The following is a 20,024-nucleotide window of genomic DNA, read 5'->3' on the forward strand; positions in this document are numbered from 1 at the left end:
GAATAATCCATGATTAATGTTATACTAATTGTCAAAAACTCACCTAGGGGCCTTCATGTATTAACAAACAAGAAAACACTTGACACCACATACCACATAGACCTACTGTACATTTTATTGTGAAAAATAATAAACATACATGACATTAACTGTAAACCTGCCACTTAATGATGAAGCTCAAACTCAGGATTATACTAAAGTAGACTGAACAGAAATTATTCTATTCTGCGCTCTACTGAACACATTTCCTCGTTTTCTATTTAGTCAAATGAGATGCCAGCAGAATCAGCACCAACTCAGTTGAGGCAGCCTTCCCCAGCTATCTTTGAACACCACAGAAAGTATGATGAAGACTCAAAACATGAATTTTAACTTCCATGTTCTTCTGTCATCCATTACACGACTTTTCCTGTTGCTTTAGCTTTTTGCCGTGGTATCGTTTAAGTATCGAGTATCGAGATATTTAGGCAGGTATCGGTATCGAAGTCATAATTTTGGTATCGTGACAACCCTAGTGCATGTGTCTAATGTCCATTTGTGTGTGTGTGTGTGTGTGTGTGTGTGTGTGTGTTCTAGCTGTGTTCTCCAGTCAGAGAATCTGAGCCATATTCTGAAGATGAAGGCTAGCAGCCCCAAGCCGTGAGTCCTCAAGCTGATTCCACACTGCTGTTATTCACAAAATTTTATTTTATTCTGTTGCATATATATTGCATGTTGCATGTGTTGCATATACAGTATATATATATATATATATATATATATATATATATATATATATATATATATATATATATATATATACTAGGCTCGATTCCTAGGCTAGCCCGCTGCGTGGCCTCGCCCATACATAAGTTCTTCCTGAACTTATGTAAAGCAGCTTTGAAGTGAAGAGTCAGTGGATCTTCCCATTGTTTTGAAACAAAGTCGACTCTGTGTTCCTCCTCAGTTTGTCAGAGTCGTCTACTCCCAGTGCGCCGCAGCAGCAGCAGCAGCAGCAGGTGGGCTCCAGCCAGAAGCGTCGTGGGGAGGGCCGGCAGAGCACGAGCACCAGCTGCAGCTCGCCCACCCGCTGGAAGCTCTCAGCTCCCCCGCCGCAGCAGGAGGGCTTGAGAGCTGAGCGTCCGGCGCGACACAACCCTCCCAGCCCGGGATCGCACCCCAGGTCCAGCCTCGCTCGCCACAGCCCCAGCCCTGACCACGGAACTCCAGACGTCATCATCGAGGAACTGATAGAGGAGGAGCAAGAGCAAGGTCGGTGTTTACATTCACACTCTAGCAGCTTTCCTGCCTCTTTCCTTTGTCTTTTCATTAGCAAGTAAAGCAGAACATCAAAACAGAGACAATGTTGAGCGAGAAAGGAGTAAGATGTTGATGGGGATTAAAGGAGGGCTATTTGGATATTCGTTCATTGGGGAGGATATCCGGTTTTCTATTTTGGGATTTGGATATTCTTTTCTTCTTACGCTTCATCTTCTCGTGCTGTGTGTGTGCAAGGAGGACTCCTCCATTGGAGGAGAATGCAGAGCCAAACAAACCGAGGGGGGAGATGTGCTGATCGATGTAGTCGTCCTTCTCTTTCTCTGAGATCTGGGTGAGATCCAGCCAGCGGGTCCTCTCTGAGACAACAGCTGAGGCTAGGACTCATTCCGTGGCATCCACGGCCGAGCGTTGCAATTGGGTGGACCACTGAGCACACTGCTTTATGTCCTCCATTATTGCCGGCTCCTTGTTCGTCTCGTTCTTCTTGATCAAATTGTTCTGATAGAATCCCAGAATACAGACGAGATTGAGCGCCCTAGCAGCCATAGCGCCTGCCTTGTAGGTACGCTGAGGCAGCTTTGACTTGAAGCGGGCTTCCTTGGTCGGCAGAGTTGTGGCCTGGGGCCCTAACGCGCCTCTTTTCCCGGAGGCCAGGTGAGCTGCCATGGCTGGTTCGGTGGCGGGGAGTTGAAGCAGGCCCTCGCTTTCTGCATCCTTACAGATGAGGGCAGCGGATCCGAAGACTATGTTCTTAGCTCTGAACGGCTTATTCCAGCTATCCTTCAGTTTTTCTATGCAGTCGGGAGCGATTGGTATATCCTGCTTCCTGGGCACCTTTGCTTGGTGGGTGGGGTCGACATCGTATCTCCCGCCACCGGTGAGCTGGGTGGCCTCCGGCCACGTGAGTCCCTGGCCTTAACTCGCTTTGTGTAGGAAGCCGTGGAGGGTGCCTGGCAGGGGGGGTATCCCCCATGGAAGCGGAGTCAGACATGGAATTGGTGTCAACCCGAGTGCCGAAAAAAATGTTGTCTTCGTCTTCAGACAGAAAGCCGGGGGAGAGATCGTCTTCATCAGCGTTTAAATCCAAAACGTCTTCCTCATTGCCATCAGGGCCTTGATCGTCGAGCTCCAGCTGTGAGCCCCAGCTTTGCGGTCTAGAGGGCCCCTCGCCAAGTGGATTCTCTTCTGTCTCTCCAGTCAATGACAGCGGGGAAGTTGTGAGGGTGGGATCCCCGTCTCATATGCGTGTAGCCTTGACAAGGCGCTTCTTCTGTTCCATAGTCGTAAACAAGCCCCCAGGAATAGCGCTGGGCTGTGAAGCCATTTAAACATGGTGGCGAAGCTCTGTATTGCAAGTCACGTGACGCCATGCAGCCCAAAAAGGAAAATTCCCATCCACTTGCATGGGGACTCTGGCAGCTGTTAAACCCAGGGGAATTTTTTCCGGGTGTCACTCAAAGTATAAAACGACTATTTTAATTATCAAATAATTTTTTATGGGGAAGCCACTAAGAGCCGTATACGGGTGTATTTTCTTCTTTTAATACATCCATGGGTGGGAGGGGGGGTGGGAGGGGTGGGAGACGTCATGGAATACGTCATGGCACACATGCGCACTTCGCCTTGGGCCGCATGGTCAGAAAGTAAAACCAGGAAGAAAAACCCCCCATGATGGCTTCATGCGCCAGTGAGCAGCCTCCGTCCGAATGCATGGGTGGGCGTGGCTCGTCCCCTATCCAGTTCTTTTAATACATCCATGGTCGTAAACCTGGCACAGAACTCGCATGAGCGGGGTTTTCAAGGGCTTGGCTCATGTGAAACCATCTTAAGCAACGAATGCAGACAGGGTGTGGATCTTTGCCCGCTATGAGGTTATGTCTGCACATACACATACAGGCATCACTTTTCAGAGCTTTCTCGGGTTGGACAGTATCCACCATATAATATTTTTGTTTATAGCATTTTTTTATTTATCGCAGTTCATATCGTCATCGCAATATTGAACAGTGTTATCGCACATCGCAGCTTTTCCTCATATCGTGCAGCCCTACTTCGAACGCAGTGAAGCGTTTCTGTGGACAGTTAAGCTATAAAGAGCAGAGTAGCAATAACTGTAGTCTCCGGCGAGAGAAGACAGGAAAACCTGAGCTCGCATCCGGCCTAGCTGGCATAGATATACTGTAGGTGGCACACCCCCCTCAAGCCTATAGGCGGAAGGATTCACTCTTTCCACACCCCAGTCCTTCAGCCTAGAAATAAAGTAGTTCTTCTGGATTCCTGGGAGACTCAGGATTCTCCATTGTGAGGACTCACCGTGCCTTGTGGAATAAAACACCCTTTGTTGCTTCAGGTCCCCCTCTACAAAATGTCTCTTAATGGCTGTCTGATTAACTTTACAAACTCAATTTCTGTCTGGTGTAGATTCTGCTCGTGTGGCTGGCCATGGTGATTTCAAAGGTGAGTGCATGATTATAGATCAGTGATATGAGCAGTACTAAGCCCCCAAATGAGAAAGAATAAATATAATCTGTGTGGTGAATTGGGCAACAAAAGCCAAATGACATATGAATAGAATACATCCTTTGCAGGAACATATTGACAGCTGACATGGTATTACTAGTACACAGTTGAACAAATACCTACAGTGTTGAGTTGAGTTTGAGTTTAACTTTATTGTCCCATAGGGAAATTTGTCTTAGGCATTTGTGCAGCAGCAATAGAGCGTGACAAACGTGACAGACAGTACAGTACAGCTGATGACAAACAGCACATAGACAAGAGGACAACAATAGTCAGACATGATGCAGCCTAGGCTACGGGTTAACAACTCTACCTAACCACGTATTGCACTTCAAATATTGCACTTCAAGTATTGCACTATCCCAAAACCGCATTTCATTCCATTTCATCAGATAAACCAATACCATCATAAAACCGTGGTTCCTTAAAAGAAACATTAGAACCACTGACTGTAAAAGGATAAAAAGTAAAAAGATAAAAATGTATATATAAAACTAAGGCAAGATAAATATCACAAGACAAGACAGGCTGCAGGGACAGCCGAGCTCAAAGTGAGCTACCATGTATAATATACTGTAATGTCAAGGGACACTACCCCCTAGTGGGAGGACAGGCAGTTTATTTAATAAGGCTATAGATGTTGGGAGGAAGGAGCGCTTGTAGCGGTTACTCTTAAAGCTACAGGCTCTGAAGTGCTACAAGGCATTCTACATGTACAGATGTTTCTCCTTTAGTTTGGCAGTGCTGCTGCAGTGCTAAAAGTGGGGACTTTTTGTTATTTGAATTTGTTCTTAACACATTCACTGCCAGCCGTTTTTCAATACTGTAGTTAGCTTCTGCCAAGGTTTTTTTTTGAGGATTCTGGCTCATCTTTCAAGAGCCGAGGATTCTTTTCTGTTAGGATTTTGTGAACACACAATATCTCAAAAGAACTAATAGAATGTGTGCTTTCTCTGTCTAAAAGAGTTAGTTTGTAGAGTTAGTAGTTATGTAAGCATTAGCAGTTGAATACAGCATGGTTTCAGCGTCTGAAAATTTATTCTGAGATAAATGGCTTTTTGTGAAATTCGATAGAACAGTCACTTTAACCATTTATTTTTGGCGTAAGACGTCAGACATCTAAACAATAGTTTTGAACAGTAATTTCCTCCATAGCAGCAGGAAACCCCCCTCTGCTTCAAACTCCTCCCTCCGTGGGCGTTCTCCTCCACCCTCCTTGGCTCTGCAGCGGGTCTGTCACAAACGAGTTGCTGCTGCCTGGCTGCTGCCTGGCAGTCTGGATGGGGCTCGCTGGGGCTCGCTGGATGGGGCTCGCTCGTTTCTTGGCGTTTCGGTTGAGAGCTCTGATGAAGCTCTTGCGATTCTGGGCTTATTTATGCTGCGTGTTTCAAAGTGTGCACCCAGTCTATTCTTGGAACCCCCCACCGTTGCCACCACTGTGCGTCAGCGCGAAAGCGAAAGCGTTTTCGCCAATCCATTTTACAGTATGAAAACGGCTTCCTCGCGCTTTCCCCTGCAGTTTTGGGTCGCCTCTTTCTACTCTGGAGAGACATGTCGCCACTCAGTGGGTCGGTAAAATAGATTATACACATTCAATACCTCCAATATTTGTATAGGAGACGTAAAAGGGTTGGATCCACGTCCCACCGTCAAATTTTTTTTTTTTTTTTTTAAGCCGAGATATCTCGTCATTGGCAGTCAACCGTTGGATTTTGTAAGCCGAGATATCTCGTCAATGGCAGTGAACGGGTTAACAAAAGCCCCCTTGCACTAAATGAGTAACATCTGCATCTCTCCAGAGTCAGACAAATCTAACTATGATTAACAGACCTACATTATATGTATTAAACATTTTACCTCTGAATGCAAGCCTGCAAACACTAACTGCAGATATGCATATCAAAGAAAGGGAATTGAATGGATGGCCTGATGTGAAGCCTTTGTGCCTTGCTGCAGCTGTCCCACCCACCGGTCCTGAGCTGGCCAATGACAAGCGGAGGAGCAATCGGAAAAAGAAGCTTCACATGAATGTCACACCTGTCAGTCAGGGGAAAAGTAGGCATCTTACACAGCTGCATCTGTATATTAGTTTGGTTTTCTTAAACTTAAAATATCATTATAATATCATAATATATTTCAATATCATTATAAACTCATTGCTCTCTCCTTGCCCCGCTTATTTCCTCTCTCTTCCTAACTATATTCCTGTCTCTATTCCGCCCTCTCTTCTTTCCTCTCTTGCTCCCTAACTACCTTCTCCTTTCCTACCCCCCCACCCCCTCAGCTATGTGGGTGATGGTGACCCATGTTGTGAACCCCAATCACTTCTACATCACCTACGTGTCTGAGAAAAGGCAGTTTGCGACACTGTCCAGGAAGATCAACCTAGTCTGCGATGAAGACGACGGCCGCTTCACCCCCAACGACAAACTGGAGACTGGTGGGTGGGGGGGGGGGGGGGGGGGGGGGGTGTGTCTCTGTGTGGCTGGGTCCAAATGTTCTCAAAACATAGGAAAACCTTTCAATGGGAGCACGTCAAGGGTCTATTTTAGGATTAGAGGTTGAAATAGAGATGACGTTAGACATGTGGTGGTAAAAGTGAAGGCTGCTAGTGGTTAAATGTAGCCAATACGTACGTACGTACGTGTGTGTGTGTGTGTGTGTGCGCGCACACGCGCGTGTGTGCGTGTTAGGGTTGCACGATTCTGGATAAAATGAGAATCACGATTTTATTTCTCTGAATTGACAATCACAATTCTCTCTTTTTTCAGCATTTATTGCACTAATACCTGTTATGAAAAACAAGATGAAAATATATTGATGTAAATAGATTATTCATATGTTACTGCTATTATTATTATTATTGCTGTTATTATATCCCTGAATGAACATGAATGACGAGGCATAGGCTACTTCATTATCAATAACGCTTTTACTTAATAAATTAAGCACAACATTAACAATAACTGTTAAAGAAATATGATTTGTTTAGAAAATTAAATTACACAAAATTATTATTATTATTATTACTACTACTACAACACTTATTTAAAGCTAAAACGCCAACCAAAAAGATTGAAACAGAGTATTTTGTTTAGTAAGAATCAATTTAGCAAATGATTACCGTAATTTTCGGACTATAAGCCGCGGCTTTTTCCCCGTTTTTTGGCCCCTGCGGCTTATATAACGGTGCGGCTTATCTATGGATTTTTTCAGAAAAATAAAAAATAAAAAACGGAATTCTCTCTTCTTTAGCACTCTTTCTAACTATAAATCCACTTCTGTTTTAATTTCCTCTCTTGCCCTCTTTTCACCACACCGCGGACACTGTGTGCACTGTAAAAAAAAAACACAGGTGGTGTTGTGTTATGTTGTTTTGTTGAAATGTTAATAAATGGGAGCTTCCTCAAACAGCCATCTCTTTCCCGACAATCCCCTCTGTGCACGAACCCTTACATATGGTAATTAAACATTAAAACACAAAAACACAAAAACACAAAAACATTAAAACACCCGCGGCTTATAGTCCGGTGCGGCTTATATATGTAACAAACAGGCAATTGTGCTGCTGCGGCTTATACTCCGGTGCGGCTTATAGTGCGGAAATTACGGTACATCTTATATCATATATAATAACGTCATGGGATGGGACAAGATTCTTAGCTCACACTACGATTCAATACATGATTTGGGGTTCACGCTTTAATACAACCATGACATGATGTAACAATTAAAAAAATTCATTACAAAGTGCAAATAATAAATATACTGAATTTCGATATACAGTATGGTCCCATCAGGCATCCCAGACCAGTTACTCCTCCCCACTCTGCTGACTGTCTGTTGCCAGGCTCCGTGTCTCACTCTGCTGACTGTGTGTTGCCAGGCTCCGTGTCTCACTCTGCTGACTGTCTGTTGCCAGGCTCCGTGTCTCACTCTGCTGACTGTGTGTTGCCAGGCTCCGTGTCTCACTCTGCTGACTGTCTGTTGCCAGGCTCCGTGTCTCACTCTGCTGACTGTGTGTTGCCAGGCTCTGTGTCTCACTCTGCTGACTGTCTGTTGCCAGGCTCCGTGTCTCACTCTGCTGCCTGTCTGTTGCCAGGCTCCGTGTCTCACTCTGCTGACTGTTTGTTGCCAGGCTCCGTGGTCTTTATGTCCTCCCCTCTCTGCTGACTGTCTGTTGCCAGGCTCTGTGTCTCACTCTGCTGCCTGTCTGTTGCCAGGCTCCGTGTCTCACTCTGCTGCCTGTCTGTTGCCAGGCTCCGTGTCTCACTCTGCTGACTGTGTGTTGCCAGGCTCCGTGTCTCACTCTGCTGCCTGTCTGTTGCCAGGCTCCGTGTCTCACTCTGCTGACTGTGTGTTGCCAGGCTCTGTGTCTCACTCTGCTGACTGTCTGTTGCCAGGCTCCGTGTCTCACTCTGCTGCCTGTCTGTTGCCAGGCTCCGTGTCTCACTCTGCTGACTGTTTGTTGCCAGGCTCCGTGGTCTTTATGTCCTCCCCTCTCTGCTGACTGTCTGTTGCCAGGCTCTGTGTCTCACTCTGCTGCCTGTCTGTTGCCAGGCTCCGTGTCTCACTCTGCTGCCTGTCTGTTGCCAGGCTCCGTGTCTCACTCTGCTGACTGTGTGTTGCCAGGCTCCGTGTCTCACTCTGCTGCCTGTCTGTTGCCAGGCTCCGTGTCTCACTCTGCTGCCTGTCTGTTGCCAGGCTCCGTGTCTCACTCTGCTGACTGTGTGTTGCCAGGCTCCGTGGTCTTTATGAAGTGGAAGGAGTGTGTTTGGTGCCGCGTCATGGTGGCCAAGGTGTTCCGGCGCGGCTGTGAGGAGCCCGTCAGCGCCTGCCGAGTCACGCGGCTCGCCCGCCTCCAAGTCTTCTTCTTCGACTACGGCTTCACCAAGACCATCGACATGAAGACTTGCACACACACGGACGGAAGGTACGGAAGCTACACACACATTAGTCTCTCCCCAGACTCAAATATTACGTTGAATCGCTGCGCTCCGCATACTACATAAGTGAGTCTGTGCCAGTTAACAGCCACTGCTGGTTTTGAAGGCGGGTTGCAATTGAATGAGTGACAGGTCATAGCACCGATAAGAGAGCAAATGGGCTGCGCCTCCCGTGTTGTCATATGCCATCACTGGCATATGACTGGCCAAGTGAACGGTTCCCTCCCATAACCAGCCCTCTGAGGGAAAGTGTCCCAGACCCAGAGAGAGCTCTGCAGCATGCAGTAACGTAGTGTATCAGCGTAGGAACTCTCATTGGTCTGGCGTCGAGACTACACACACATCTGACTGGCCTGGACTGTGGCTTCTGCAAGGACACCAGGGGGCACACGTTCAGCTTCAGTTCAATTCAAACTTTATACCAGTGCAGTTCAGTGTGCTTTACACTCAAATTAATGGGCGGGAAAGCAAAAGAGAGAAGGGAGTTAGGGGAAAAACAGAAGTGGGTAATAAAATACATTAAAAAAAGAAACGTACACATACTGTACATGGACAGAGTGTATACACACACACACACACACACACACACACACACACACACACACACACACACACACACACACACACACACACACACACACACACACACACACCTTAACCGCTGTCTTCCTTTCTCTTCTTCTTTTTCCTTAAAGGGGAACTAAGCCCCCAGAATTGTGGGAGACCTGCCTCTACTTGGGATAAAAAAAAGAGAGCAAATCAAGAGAAAATCCTTCTTCAACACTACTCAAAAGCTATATGCATTGGTTTAAAGCTGAAAAAAATTGTTTTAGGGTTTAGGGGTTACACTTTAATGTGTGTTCACCCCCCCATTCCTTCCTTCCTCTCTCCCTTCCTTCGGTTGAGGCTACGTTCCTTCCCTTGCTTGATTATGGTGATCTGCTGTACTTGCCCACCTCTGCCCAATGCTTGCATGGCCTGGATACTGTGTACCACAGCGTTCTGAGGTTTGTCAGAGGCTGCAAAGCTCACACTCATGATTGCACCCTATATGCCAGAGTTCTGTGGCCTTCATTAGCCTTGCGCAGACTCACTCACTGGTACATATTTATTTATATAAGTCCATCCTTGGCCTGATGTTTGCGCTCAAATGACACCTTCTTATACCACTTTCATACCAACGCACAGGGTTGGACCAGGGTTACTTGACCCATGTTCAACCCTTCTTTTGTCAATTCACACCAAGTTAGTCACCATGGGTTAATCCCTGGTCATGACTTAGGGGCCCTTTACACAATAGCGTTTCCTTCACACCTTTTCCTTCACACCTTCTCCCTGTTTACATGAGCGCTGTTGAATTTTTAAAACGGCGTAATGTACATGCCAGGTCGCTAGGTGGCAGTGTGATCACCTTATTCTTTACCCATACAAGGACGCTTCTGCATGACGTCATTTCGTAATCGTCTTTCCGGTTTTAAACAAGGAAGAGAGTACGCCTACCGCAGTCATTTAAGACTTGCCAAAAAGCTGGTTTCAAGCAGAAAAAACCCCAAACTGTTTTAAAGTTTTAATATTTGTCGGGTGAGAACGTAACATGTGACCAGTTTATCAGAATAACGCCTATTAGAAATCTTTAACGACCAGCGAGGACCGGGAGCGCTGAGTGTGCTATCTGTCAAACCCTACTGTAGGCTACTGGCAGTGAGAAAACACTGTCGACGTGCTTTTGTAACTAACGATAAATGCCGACAGGGGACAGCCATCGGCTCCTCGCAGCAGTAACGTTATGAACATGTAACTGAAGTTGGCCGCAGTGTAGCTTAATTCTGAATGTTGCCAAACTTCATTCATACTGACGTTTTATTTTGAAAATGGTTGCCAACTCGCGCACGGCTATGGCATAATCGCGTGTGTCGCGTGTGCAGGCACGTCAGAGTTCCTGAAATTAGCCGTCTCAAGTAGGGATGTCAACGGTTAACCGTTAATCGATTAACCGTCGCTAACGTCGTTGTTCGGTTATTGCTGTCAGTCTATCAGTTAACACATTCAGTGCCACAGCGCTTCAGTAAAATTGTCTGGAGCCTGTGCCAGATTCACTTCCATTCAGTTGAAAACAGCTATAGAATTTTTTCTATTATGGCTATATTAACGGGGCTGGACTTTAATGAAACATTGAACACTCCTGCTTCTTCCAAAGAAGAAATTTTGTTTCTAGACAGTTCCATTATGAAATTACAGCCTCTCAAAAAAGTGCACTTTCAAGGGTTTTCTGTCGTTTTTTTTTACTTTCCAAGATATGGCCCCTTTTATGAATACCTTTTGCACTCTAATTTCGAGCACATTCACTGACTCTGGCTGGTGTTTTCTGATGTGGTGGCGTGTGGTGTGGTTTCTGTGAAGCCTGTGTGCCACACACCCCTCCCCCCCCTCCCCCCTCTCCCCTCTCCACCTCTGAGCTGCGGGCTCCTCCCACACGCACAGAGTTTGTTTTCTCGTTTTTGCCCCGGACAGATCCCAGCGCCCATCAAGAAGGAAATGATGCGCGCTGGCAAACGCGACTGAACGAAAAGGCTTGGCCGTTCGGCTTCGGATGCTGGCTTTCTAGGAAATCGTGTGGAGATAGATAGAAGCATAAGAGCTCAGTTGTGAGCGCGGATGCAGCCGAGCCCACTGTCCGCTGTAGACAGAGCAATATATACGGCTCTGACAGAAAGCATGCATCGGTTTCCACTTTCTCCGCTGTCTCCTGTACAAAGTAAAGGATCTGAGGTGGGTGGAGCAGCTCCTGTGACGATGTTTAAGGTGGCGCCGTGTGATCCCTTGAAGGGATTCATGCTCACTGGCTAGGTACGACCTTAAACAGCAGAATTATGGAATAATATGAATTATGATTTTAGGACGTCCACAGACGTCCTTGGCACTCCTCGTTACTTTTTTTTAGGACGTCCACAGACGTCCTTGGCACTGAATGTGTTAATATTAGACAAATTTTTTTTTTTTTTTTTTTTTTGTCTATTTACTCAATGAGCTCATGCCCAAACAAGGCGTGTCTATTTAGATGCTGAAATGTTAATGCTTTTTGTGTTAGAAATTCTAACACAAAAAGAATGTGTTGAAATGTTGATGCTTTTTGTTAATGCTTGTTAATGCTTTTTGTGTTAGAAATTCTAACACAAAAAGCATTAACATTTCAGCATCTAAATAGACACGCCTTGTTTGGGCATGAGCTCATTGAGTAAATAGACAAAAAAAAAAATATATATTAAAAAATTATGAATTAACCGATAGGTTAATCGATTATTAGCGTCGGTTAATCGAAAGTGAAATTAACCGAAAATTGACATCCCTAGTCTCAAGCAGTCTCAAGCGATTACACGGAGCCCTCAGCGGGAAGCATCACCAACAATTCCACTCTGGAAGGTGGTTCCAAAATGTGTCGTTTCAGAAGCTGTGGTAACTCTGATGCAAGCCAAGACACGAAAAGCAGGTTTAAACGCAAGCAGCGTTTTATTCATTATTCAATTCAAATCAACTTAAATTCTTCCCTTCTCGGGGCTGTCCATTCAAAGTCTCAATCCAGGCAGGTGGGGTTCACCTAACAGGTGAGTCAAAGCTGATGAGCTTTCTCCATAACGTTGCCTCAAGCGCTCCAGTACATTGCCTGGCTCGCTTCCTCTGGTGAGTGCTCCAGCCTGTGGCCGGGCTCACTTCCTCTGATACATTCTCCAGTAGCTTGCCTTAGTTACATGCGCCAGCATCTTGCCTGCGTGCGATAAGAGACAGGAGCGGTCAGAAATCATATACAGTCATTATCATGAGCTTAAGGAGAGGAGTGTAAATTATACCTTACCGCCCGACAGCACGGAGAGGACCCCCTCTCTCGAGGAGAGCCAGCCAGACAGTGGACATTCAGAGCGGCTTCCCCTTTCTAGGCTCGCTGATTGCTCAGTTTGTCGCAGCCATGTGAGCCGCTCCTAACAGCGCGCAGCTGCTAGCGGTCCCACTGATTGAGCAGCTAATTGGGGAAACACCTCTTACTGATGACGTGGCCCAGACAGCGTCTCTGTCTGGAACCCCGGCTCTGATGTCACTGTCGTGGCTGGCCGTCCTCCCACTCTCACCTGCCGGGGGTTAGGCTGCCGAGACACCACAAAGCCCAAATTCACTAACGATACAATAATTCCCCGTCACCATAGGAAACCGTCCTCGTGTAAAGTGCCCCTCAGATAGGACCCGGGTCACAACCCGGGAGAGATGCATAACAATTAGCATAACAAATGGCAATGGTGGAGCCATTCACACTAAAGTGAACCCTTGTCTGACCCGGTCGGGCAAACTGGGTTAACCTTTTCATACCCCAACCAACCTGGGAATGACCCTGGTTGGACCCTTGGTGTGAAAGGGGTATTACTTTCCCTCTGTAAGGTTCACACTGAACTTGGCAAACAGGCCTTTATGTTCTCCGGCCTTGCAGCCTGGAACTAGTGCCAGACAGATTTGCAGCTAGATTATTAGGGCTATCAAAAATATAATGAAGGGTTTGGAGGCAGATTCATTTGGAGTTTGTAAGTGCTTCCATAGTTAGCTAGACTTATTTCCTCCTGTCTTTCTTTTAGGCATTATGATTATGTGAGCTGCTACTGTATGTTTTGTTTTATGTGCTTTTAGTTGCTTATGTTGCTTGAAACTAGGGCTGCACAATTAATCGTATTTTCATCGTCATTGCAATATGAACATGCACAATAAACACATCGCAAAGACTGCCTGAAACGCAATAAATAACAAAAGTGGTTTTATTTACATGCGTCATGCATTCCCACTCAGCATCTGATAATTTTGTGTTGTGTTGTAAATCCAGCGTACACCTTTCCCTTGCAGCAGTGCGCTCCGCCCCTCTGCCAAAGCCCAAACACGCTGTGTGTAGTTTCAGCTAGAGTCAGTGTGCATTTCATTTCTAAATTCATTGGGCATAGGCTATGTTTGGGGTCTATGTTAGCATTATTAAAGCAGAAAGACATAGGAACTGTATAGCTAATATGCATACTTTAATATTTGTTTATTTATCGCAAGTCGTATCGTCATCGCTCTATTGAACAATGTTATCGCATATCGCAGATTTTCCTCATATCTTGCAGGCCTACTTGAAACTGTATTGCTGCCATCTTGCCCAGTGCTCCCTCGGAAAAGAGATCTTGTAATCTCAATGGGATTCACATAGTTAAATAAAGGTTTAAAGAAAATCCTCCCTTCTTTCCTCTCTCTCCAGTGAGGATGAGGATGGCTCCTTGCTGAAGAGTTTGAATGTTTTCCTGAGGAGGGTGGATGAGTCGGTGCATTTGCAGTTTAGTAACTGGGCTCCTTACGCCATCAAGTGTTCCCTGAAGGACCTCGTTCCTGCAGACCTGGTGAGATCTCTGATGTTTACCTCCATGTAACATCTGCTGTGTGCAGCCTGGGCCTAGTTACACTTTAGTCCAGTGGTTCCCAACCTTGGGGTCGCGACCCCAAGTGGGGTCGCCTACAATTCAAATGGGGTCGCCTGATTTTATTTTTTATTTTATTTTTAAACACCACACACAATTTAAAATTCCCGAAGAGGATTAGGGCCACTTGTGATTTTGTTTAGTTTTATTCTGAGTTTAAGTCAGGATTCAGATCATAAAGTCAGAATTCAGAGTTCTGAACAAAAAAAAGGTCAGAATTCCGAGGAAAATGTCTGAGATTAAAGTCAGAATTCTGAGAAAGTCAGCATCCTGTTACATGTGACATCACTGATGATGTCACTGATAATGCCACTGATGATTTTGTAATGTACCGGAATTTGAATGTCTGGGGTCCCTAGATTCTTTTACGTGAAAGTTGGGTCACAAGTCAAAAAAGGTTGGGAACCCCTGCTTTAGCCCAGTGTTTCCCTAAAGACTGCCTCGGGACCCGCAGGAGATCTTATTTGGGTCTCAAATACATTTGCAGAAGGCCAATGCTATTTGGGGGCCCTTGGCATGGAAAAGTTTGGGAACCCCTGGGCTAGGGTAAGGACCATTTTTCATGTTGAAAACGATTAGCCGTGTTGTTGAGGTACACAACACATTGAATTAAAGTGCCATAACGCTTGGTTCACACCACAAGCATCTCAGAAGCAGCGCTTCACCTAAGCTTCCAGCAGGGGCCTTGCCATTCACACCAGAATCACTCTGTCTCGCTCCACGCCTCGCTCTGCCCGGTGCTGCCCTGCCCCTGCTCACAACTTGCATTGACTTCATGCCTGGCTGCTCGGCACGCTTGAAAAATAGACCAGAAACTGAGTCTATCGCTGCAGCACGTGTGCAGCGTCGCTTCAGCGTGCTGTGGCGAGGCAAAGCGCTGCAGCTGGTGTGATCGGTCTCGCCTGTTAAAGGAGAATTTAGTTTTTTTTTTTAACCTGGAGCCCTCTCCTCACATTAATTATTATCTGACGACTCACCCAGTGTTCTCCGCAGCGTTTTTATCCATCTTAGGCATTGTTTTGAGATCAATAGTGTGCAAGCCAGTCCTAGAATGGAGCTACGTGGGGGCCACGTGGCGGCGTGCTTTTCATCCATGTAAATAGATAGTTTTATTCCCATTTTCGACCCATAATCTGATCCCTAAAGAACCAGACTGCTATTCTCCCCGGGAGAGGCCCTCCATTCTCCATTCCCCCTCTGTTCTTCCCGGATCCCATTTCCTCCTGTCGGGTCAGTGAGACCAACTCTTGTCAAGTCCCGCGAGACTTTCCTGCCGCTGGCCTGTGGACTGACTTGACGAGAATTACTGTTATGAATGAAATCTTGAAAAATTAACTTTTGATGTGAAAAAGTGTGAAAAACTTTTTTGTGATTTTTTTGTGTGGCATACATCATTAAATAGGTGCACTGAATCCCCAGGTATGTGGACTAAAATAATGTAAAAGTCATTTTTGGGTTCAGCTCATCTTTAAGAAGATAAATCTCTTGAGGTTGATATTATACATTAATTTTTAAGTAATTGAAGCATATTACAGTATTGCTTCCTCCCCCCATCTTTAATAATTATTTGGATAATATTGTATATCAAGATGATCAGCACAGACCTTTCTGAACCCGGACCAATTGCTGTCATATTTAAAACGCATTATAATAGACTTCTATGTTCTTTGGTTTTACCTACATTATTCCTGCTGTATGTTTCAGTTTTATTTCTTTTTGATGCCGTTTTTCTGAATGAATTGTTAATCTTACTGGATTTTAGTTATTACTGTTTTATTGTCTCTAAAGCATTGTGTAGCTCTGTTTTTGAACAAATGTGACAAGTTGAGAATAATGTAATTTGTAATGGTATCAGTAGTAGTAGCAGCAGTAATAGTGGGACGGATGTGTAATGTGTGTGTGCGTGTGTGTGCGTGTTCAGAGGAAGGGCTGGAGCAAGGAGGCCCAGGCTGAGTTTCGGCGCGTGGTCGGCTCTGCGGCGGTGGAGATGCAGGTGTTCGGTCAGGAGGGCGACGTGCTGCTGGTGGATCTGAAGACAGGTCCCCCGGTCCGTGGCAACGACCTGCCCCTCTCCGTCCGAGAGTACCTGGTCTTCATCGAAGTGGCCAGGTGTGTGTTGTGTTAGGGATGCACTGATACCGTATATGCTAATATTATACAACTATTGTCTCCCACCAAAGGGAGACCTTTGCTATTTACAATAACAGCCTGGCAGGAGGCAAAAGATCTCCTGAGGGAACAGGGTTTGTTGGAAAACAACAACAAACCAATTATTGTTATTATTTTTTCTGATTTCCCCTAATTCTCTCCCCAATTGTACTTGGCCAATTTCCCCCTGCTGCCCCGGTTGCTGCTCCACCCCCTCTGCCGATCTGAGGAGAGCTGTAGACTAGCACCATGCTTCTTCTGACACATGCGCTGTTGCCAGCCGCTTCTTTTCACCGGATACCGGAGAGCTTCACCGGCAGGACGTAACACGTGGGAGGATCACGCTATTCACCACAGGCATTTTGCTGAGGGCTGGGGGCCGAACGGTGCCGGAAAAATTTGGGGCATTTGAAGCCAGATTTAGAGGAATAACTAATTTTAAATTAACAGTTGTGATGTCATTATTCAGTCTTAACACGTTGAGTGCCATAGCCGAGATATCAATCAACCCCTTTTACATCTTCGAGATCACTATTGGAGCAAGAGAATGTGTATAATCTATTTTACCGACCACTAAGTGGCGACAGTTCTCTCCAGACAGAGACAGAAAGCCACAGCCACGGGACCCGTGGACCAAAAGCAGCCGCCTCCCGCGGAAATGGCTTGGCGATTTTACAGTCAGGAACGAACGAGCCTCATTCTCATACTGTAGGCGGGGACGCTTCGCGCTGCTGCGGTGGGGGGTTCCAGAAATGGACTGGGTGAGCAGCATAAAGCCTAGAGTCGCACGGGGCTTAATCGGGGCTCTCAAACCCAAGAGACAGTGAGACCTATCCACACTCGCTGCCAGGGAGAGAGGATGCTCAACTCGCTGCAAACTCCCAGCAGCAGAGCACTCCGCAGCACAGACGGAGGGAGGAGTTTGGAGACACACACACTCTCTCTCTCTCTCTCTCTCTCTCTCTCTCTCTCTCTCTCTCTCTCTCTCTCTCTCTCTCTATCTCTGGTGAGAGAGAGAGAGAGAGAGCGCACAGAGTGGGAGACAAGGGCACCCATAATCACAGGCACGTGAGGTGGTTCTAAAAATCCATTTATCTCCAAACTCTCTGAAAATCTCTGAAACCATGCTGTACTCAACGGCTAATATCTACATAACTACTAACTCTGCAAACTAACTCTTTTAGACAGAGAAAGCACACATTCTATTAGTTATTTTTGGATGATTGGTGTTCACGAATTCTTAACACATTGAATGCCAGCCATGTTTTCATTCCTGTAGGTAAGTTGTGCCAGGGGTGTTTTTGACGATTCTGGCTCATTTTAGAAGAGCCGAGGATTCTTTTCTGTTAAGAATTCATGAACACCAATCATCTAAAAATAACTAATAGAATGTGTGCTTTCTCTGTCTAAAAGAGTTAGTTTGCAGAGTTAGTAGTTATGTAGATATTAGCCGTTGAGTACAGCATGGTTTCAGCGTCTGGAAATTTATTCAGAGATAAATGGCTTTTTGTGAAACAGTCACTTTAACCATTCATTTTTGGCATCAGTAAGACCGTCAGACATTCTAAACAATAGTTTTGAACAGTAATTTCCTCCATAACAACAGGAAACACCCCTCTCATTCAAACTCCTCCCTCCGTGTGTCTTCTCCTCCTTCCTCCTGGCTTCAGCGGGCGTGTCAGAAGCGCGTTGTGCTGCCTGCCTGTCTGTCTGCGTGCCTGCCTGCCTGTCTGCCTGTCGGGCAAGACGAGTCTGAAACGGATTACTGTAAAATCGCGTCGCCATTTCCTTGAATGGCTTTCTCCCGCGGTGTGTGTGTGTGTGTGTGTGTGTGTGTGTGTGTGTGTGTGTGTGTGTGTGTGTGTGTGTGTGTGTGTGTGTGTGTTCGCGCGTTGCTGCGCGGCTCTGGGGGGAAGGGATCTCTGTCCGTTCTGTGTGTGTGTGTCCGGGCTTTTCCGCGGGAGGCGGCTGCTTTGGTGGCTTTTGGGTCCCGTGGCTGTGACTTCTCTCGGTCTCTGTCGCCACTTAGTGGTCGGTAAAATAGATTACACGCATGCTCTTGCTCCAAATAGTTATCTGGAAGATGTAAAAGGGGTTGATTGATGTCCCACCGTCAAAAAAACATGTAAGACGAGTTATTTCGGCTCTGGCACTCAAGCGCTGGATTATGTAAGACGAATTATTTCGGCTATGGCACTTAAGGTGTTAACAGAAAATAATCCTCGGCTCTTGTAAAATGAGCCAGAATCCTCAAAAAAAAACCTGGCACAACTTACCTACAGGATTGAAAAAATGGCTGGCACTCAATGTGTTAACCACCAATATTTGATCCTTTTCTCACTCACTCCTATGTCACCACCTCCCTGCAGGGCTTGAAATTTACTTATTTGACCACCTGCCAATATGGCTGCTAGGTTTTAAAGTTACCAGCCAATTAGAATTTCCACTAGCCGAAATGTTTTTCTTGAAATAAACCAGAATATGAGTGGGTTAATTTAAGCATAAGTATCAGTAATTGGGCCGGGATTCTCAAAGCCTGTGTTGAGGGTCACACAAGAACAAAAATGCACTCTTGAAGCTAAATAAATCCAATTCATTGCACGTTGCGTTTAGTTGCACTGTAAAAAGACAGACAGATGAGACACGCTGCTCACTGCTCTGCACCAGTGTTTGTTTAGAGGGGGAGGGGCTCATAGCCAGGTCAATATGGAGAGCAGCGCATATCTTGCATGTTGCGTTCAGGTGCACTGTAGTTTTTTTATTATTATTATTTGCAATTTCAGCGTGGGCTGCTATTTGGGGAACCCTGCGCTAATCCAACCAGTTACCTTCCGCCCCAAACAGGCGCCCCGACCGACCAGAGGAGGTGCTAGTGCAGCGACCAGGACACATACCCCTAATCTGGCTTCCCAACCGCAGACACAGCCAATCATGCCTGTATGGACGCTCGACCAAGCCGGAGGTAAAACGGGGGCGCAAACCTGCGACCCTCGTGTTGGTAGGCAGGGAGACTACCCGGACACCACAAACAAGCAAATTGTTCAAACTAAACTAACAGGTTAGACACAGAGAGACACAATGCTAAAAACAAGAGAGCAGCAGAAACAAACCACAGCACAGACAACACAGATTCCAGTCGTACTATCTGTGAGGGACTCAGAGTAGAGCCGCTGCTCCTTAGTATAGAAAAGAGCCAGATTAGGTGGTTTGGGCATCTGGTAAAGATGCCACCTGGTCGCCTCCCTACGGAGGTGTTCCAGGCACGTCCAGAATAGGCCAGAATGGGTCTTTCGGCCTTAAATACCAGCCTAAAGCGATCTTCCCAAAGGTCGTTAATTTTGTTAACGCTTTTCAAAACCAGGCCTTATTCAACAATGCACCCACGGCATTATTCAATCACTCTCTCTGTTGCTATCTCACTCTCTCTCCCCCCTCTCTCTCTCACTCCCTCTCTCTCGTGCGTCAACTTCTGACCCTATAGCGCACTGCAAGCATCAGATCTGAAATGTAGGCTACACCACAGAATGACAGAACCAACACTATTTTGGGGGAAAGGCCACTATATGTAGGCACTAGGCAGGCACAATGACCAATGAAAAAAAAGTTGTTATACCGTCATTTTGAGCCCCTGTCATTCAGAGGCTGTTGCATCATCCTACCTGTCTGC

General features: G+C 46.1%; 1 protein-coding gene across 1 annotated transcript in view; it reads left to right on the top strand.

The window, feature by feature from the left end:
* Positions 1-20,024, top strand: part of rnf17 (ring finger protein 17) — a gene marked incomplete at both ends in the record, with an annotated part of 79,308 nt that overhangs the window by 17,293 nt on the left and 41,991 nt on the right. Inside the window, 6 exons of the mRNA XM_083638139.1 lie at positions 947-1,251; positions 5,737-5,835; positions 6,065-6,220; positions 8,521-8,713; positions 13,993-14,131; positions 16,131-16,318. Coding sequence (XP_083494265.1) covers positions 947-1,251; positions 5,737-5,835; positions 6,065-6,220; positions 8,521-8,713; positions 13,993-14,131; positions 16,131-16,318 — 1,080 coding nt within the window. The remainder of the gene's footprint in view (positions 1-946; positions 1,252-5,736; positions 5,836-6,064; positions 6,221-8,520; positions 8,714-13,992; positions 14,132-16,130; positions 16,319-20,024) is intronic.

Source organism: Poromitra crassiceps (assembly GCF_964638095.1).
Source record: "Poromitra crassiceps genome assembly, chromosome: 6".
Lineage (NCBI taxonomy): Eukaryota > Metazoa > Chordata > Actinopteri > Beryciformes > Melamphaidae > Poromitra > Poromitra crassiceps.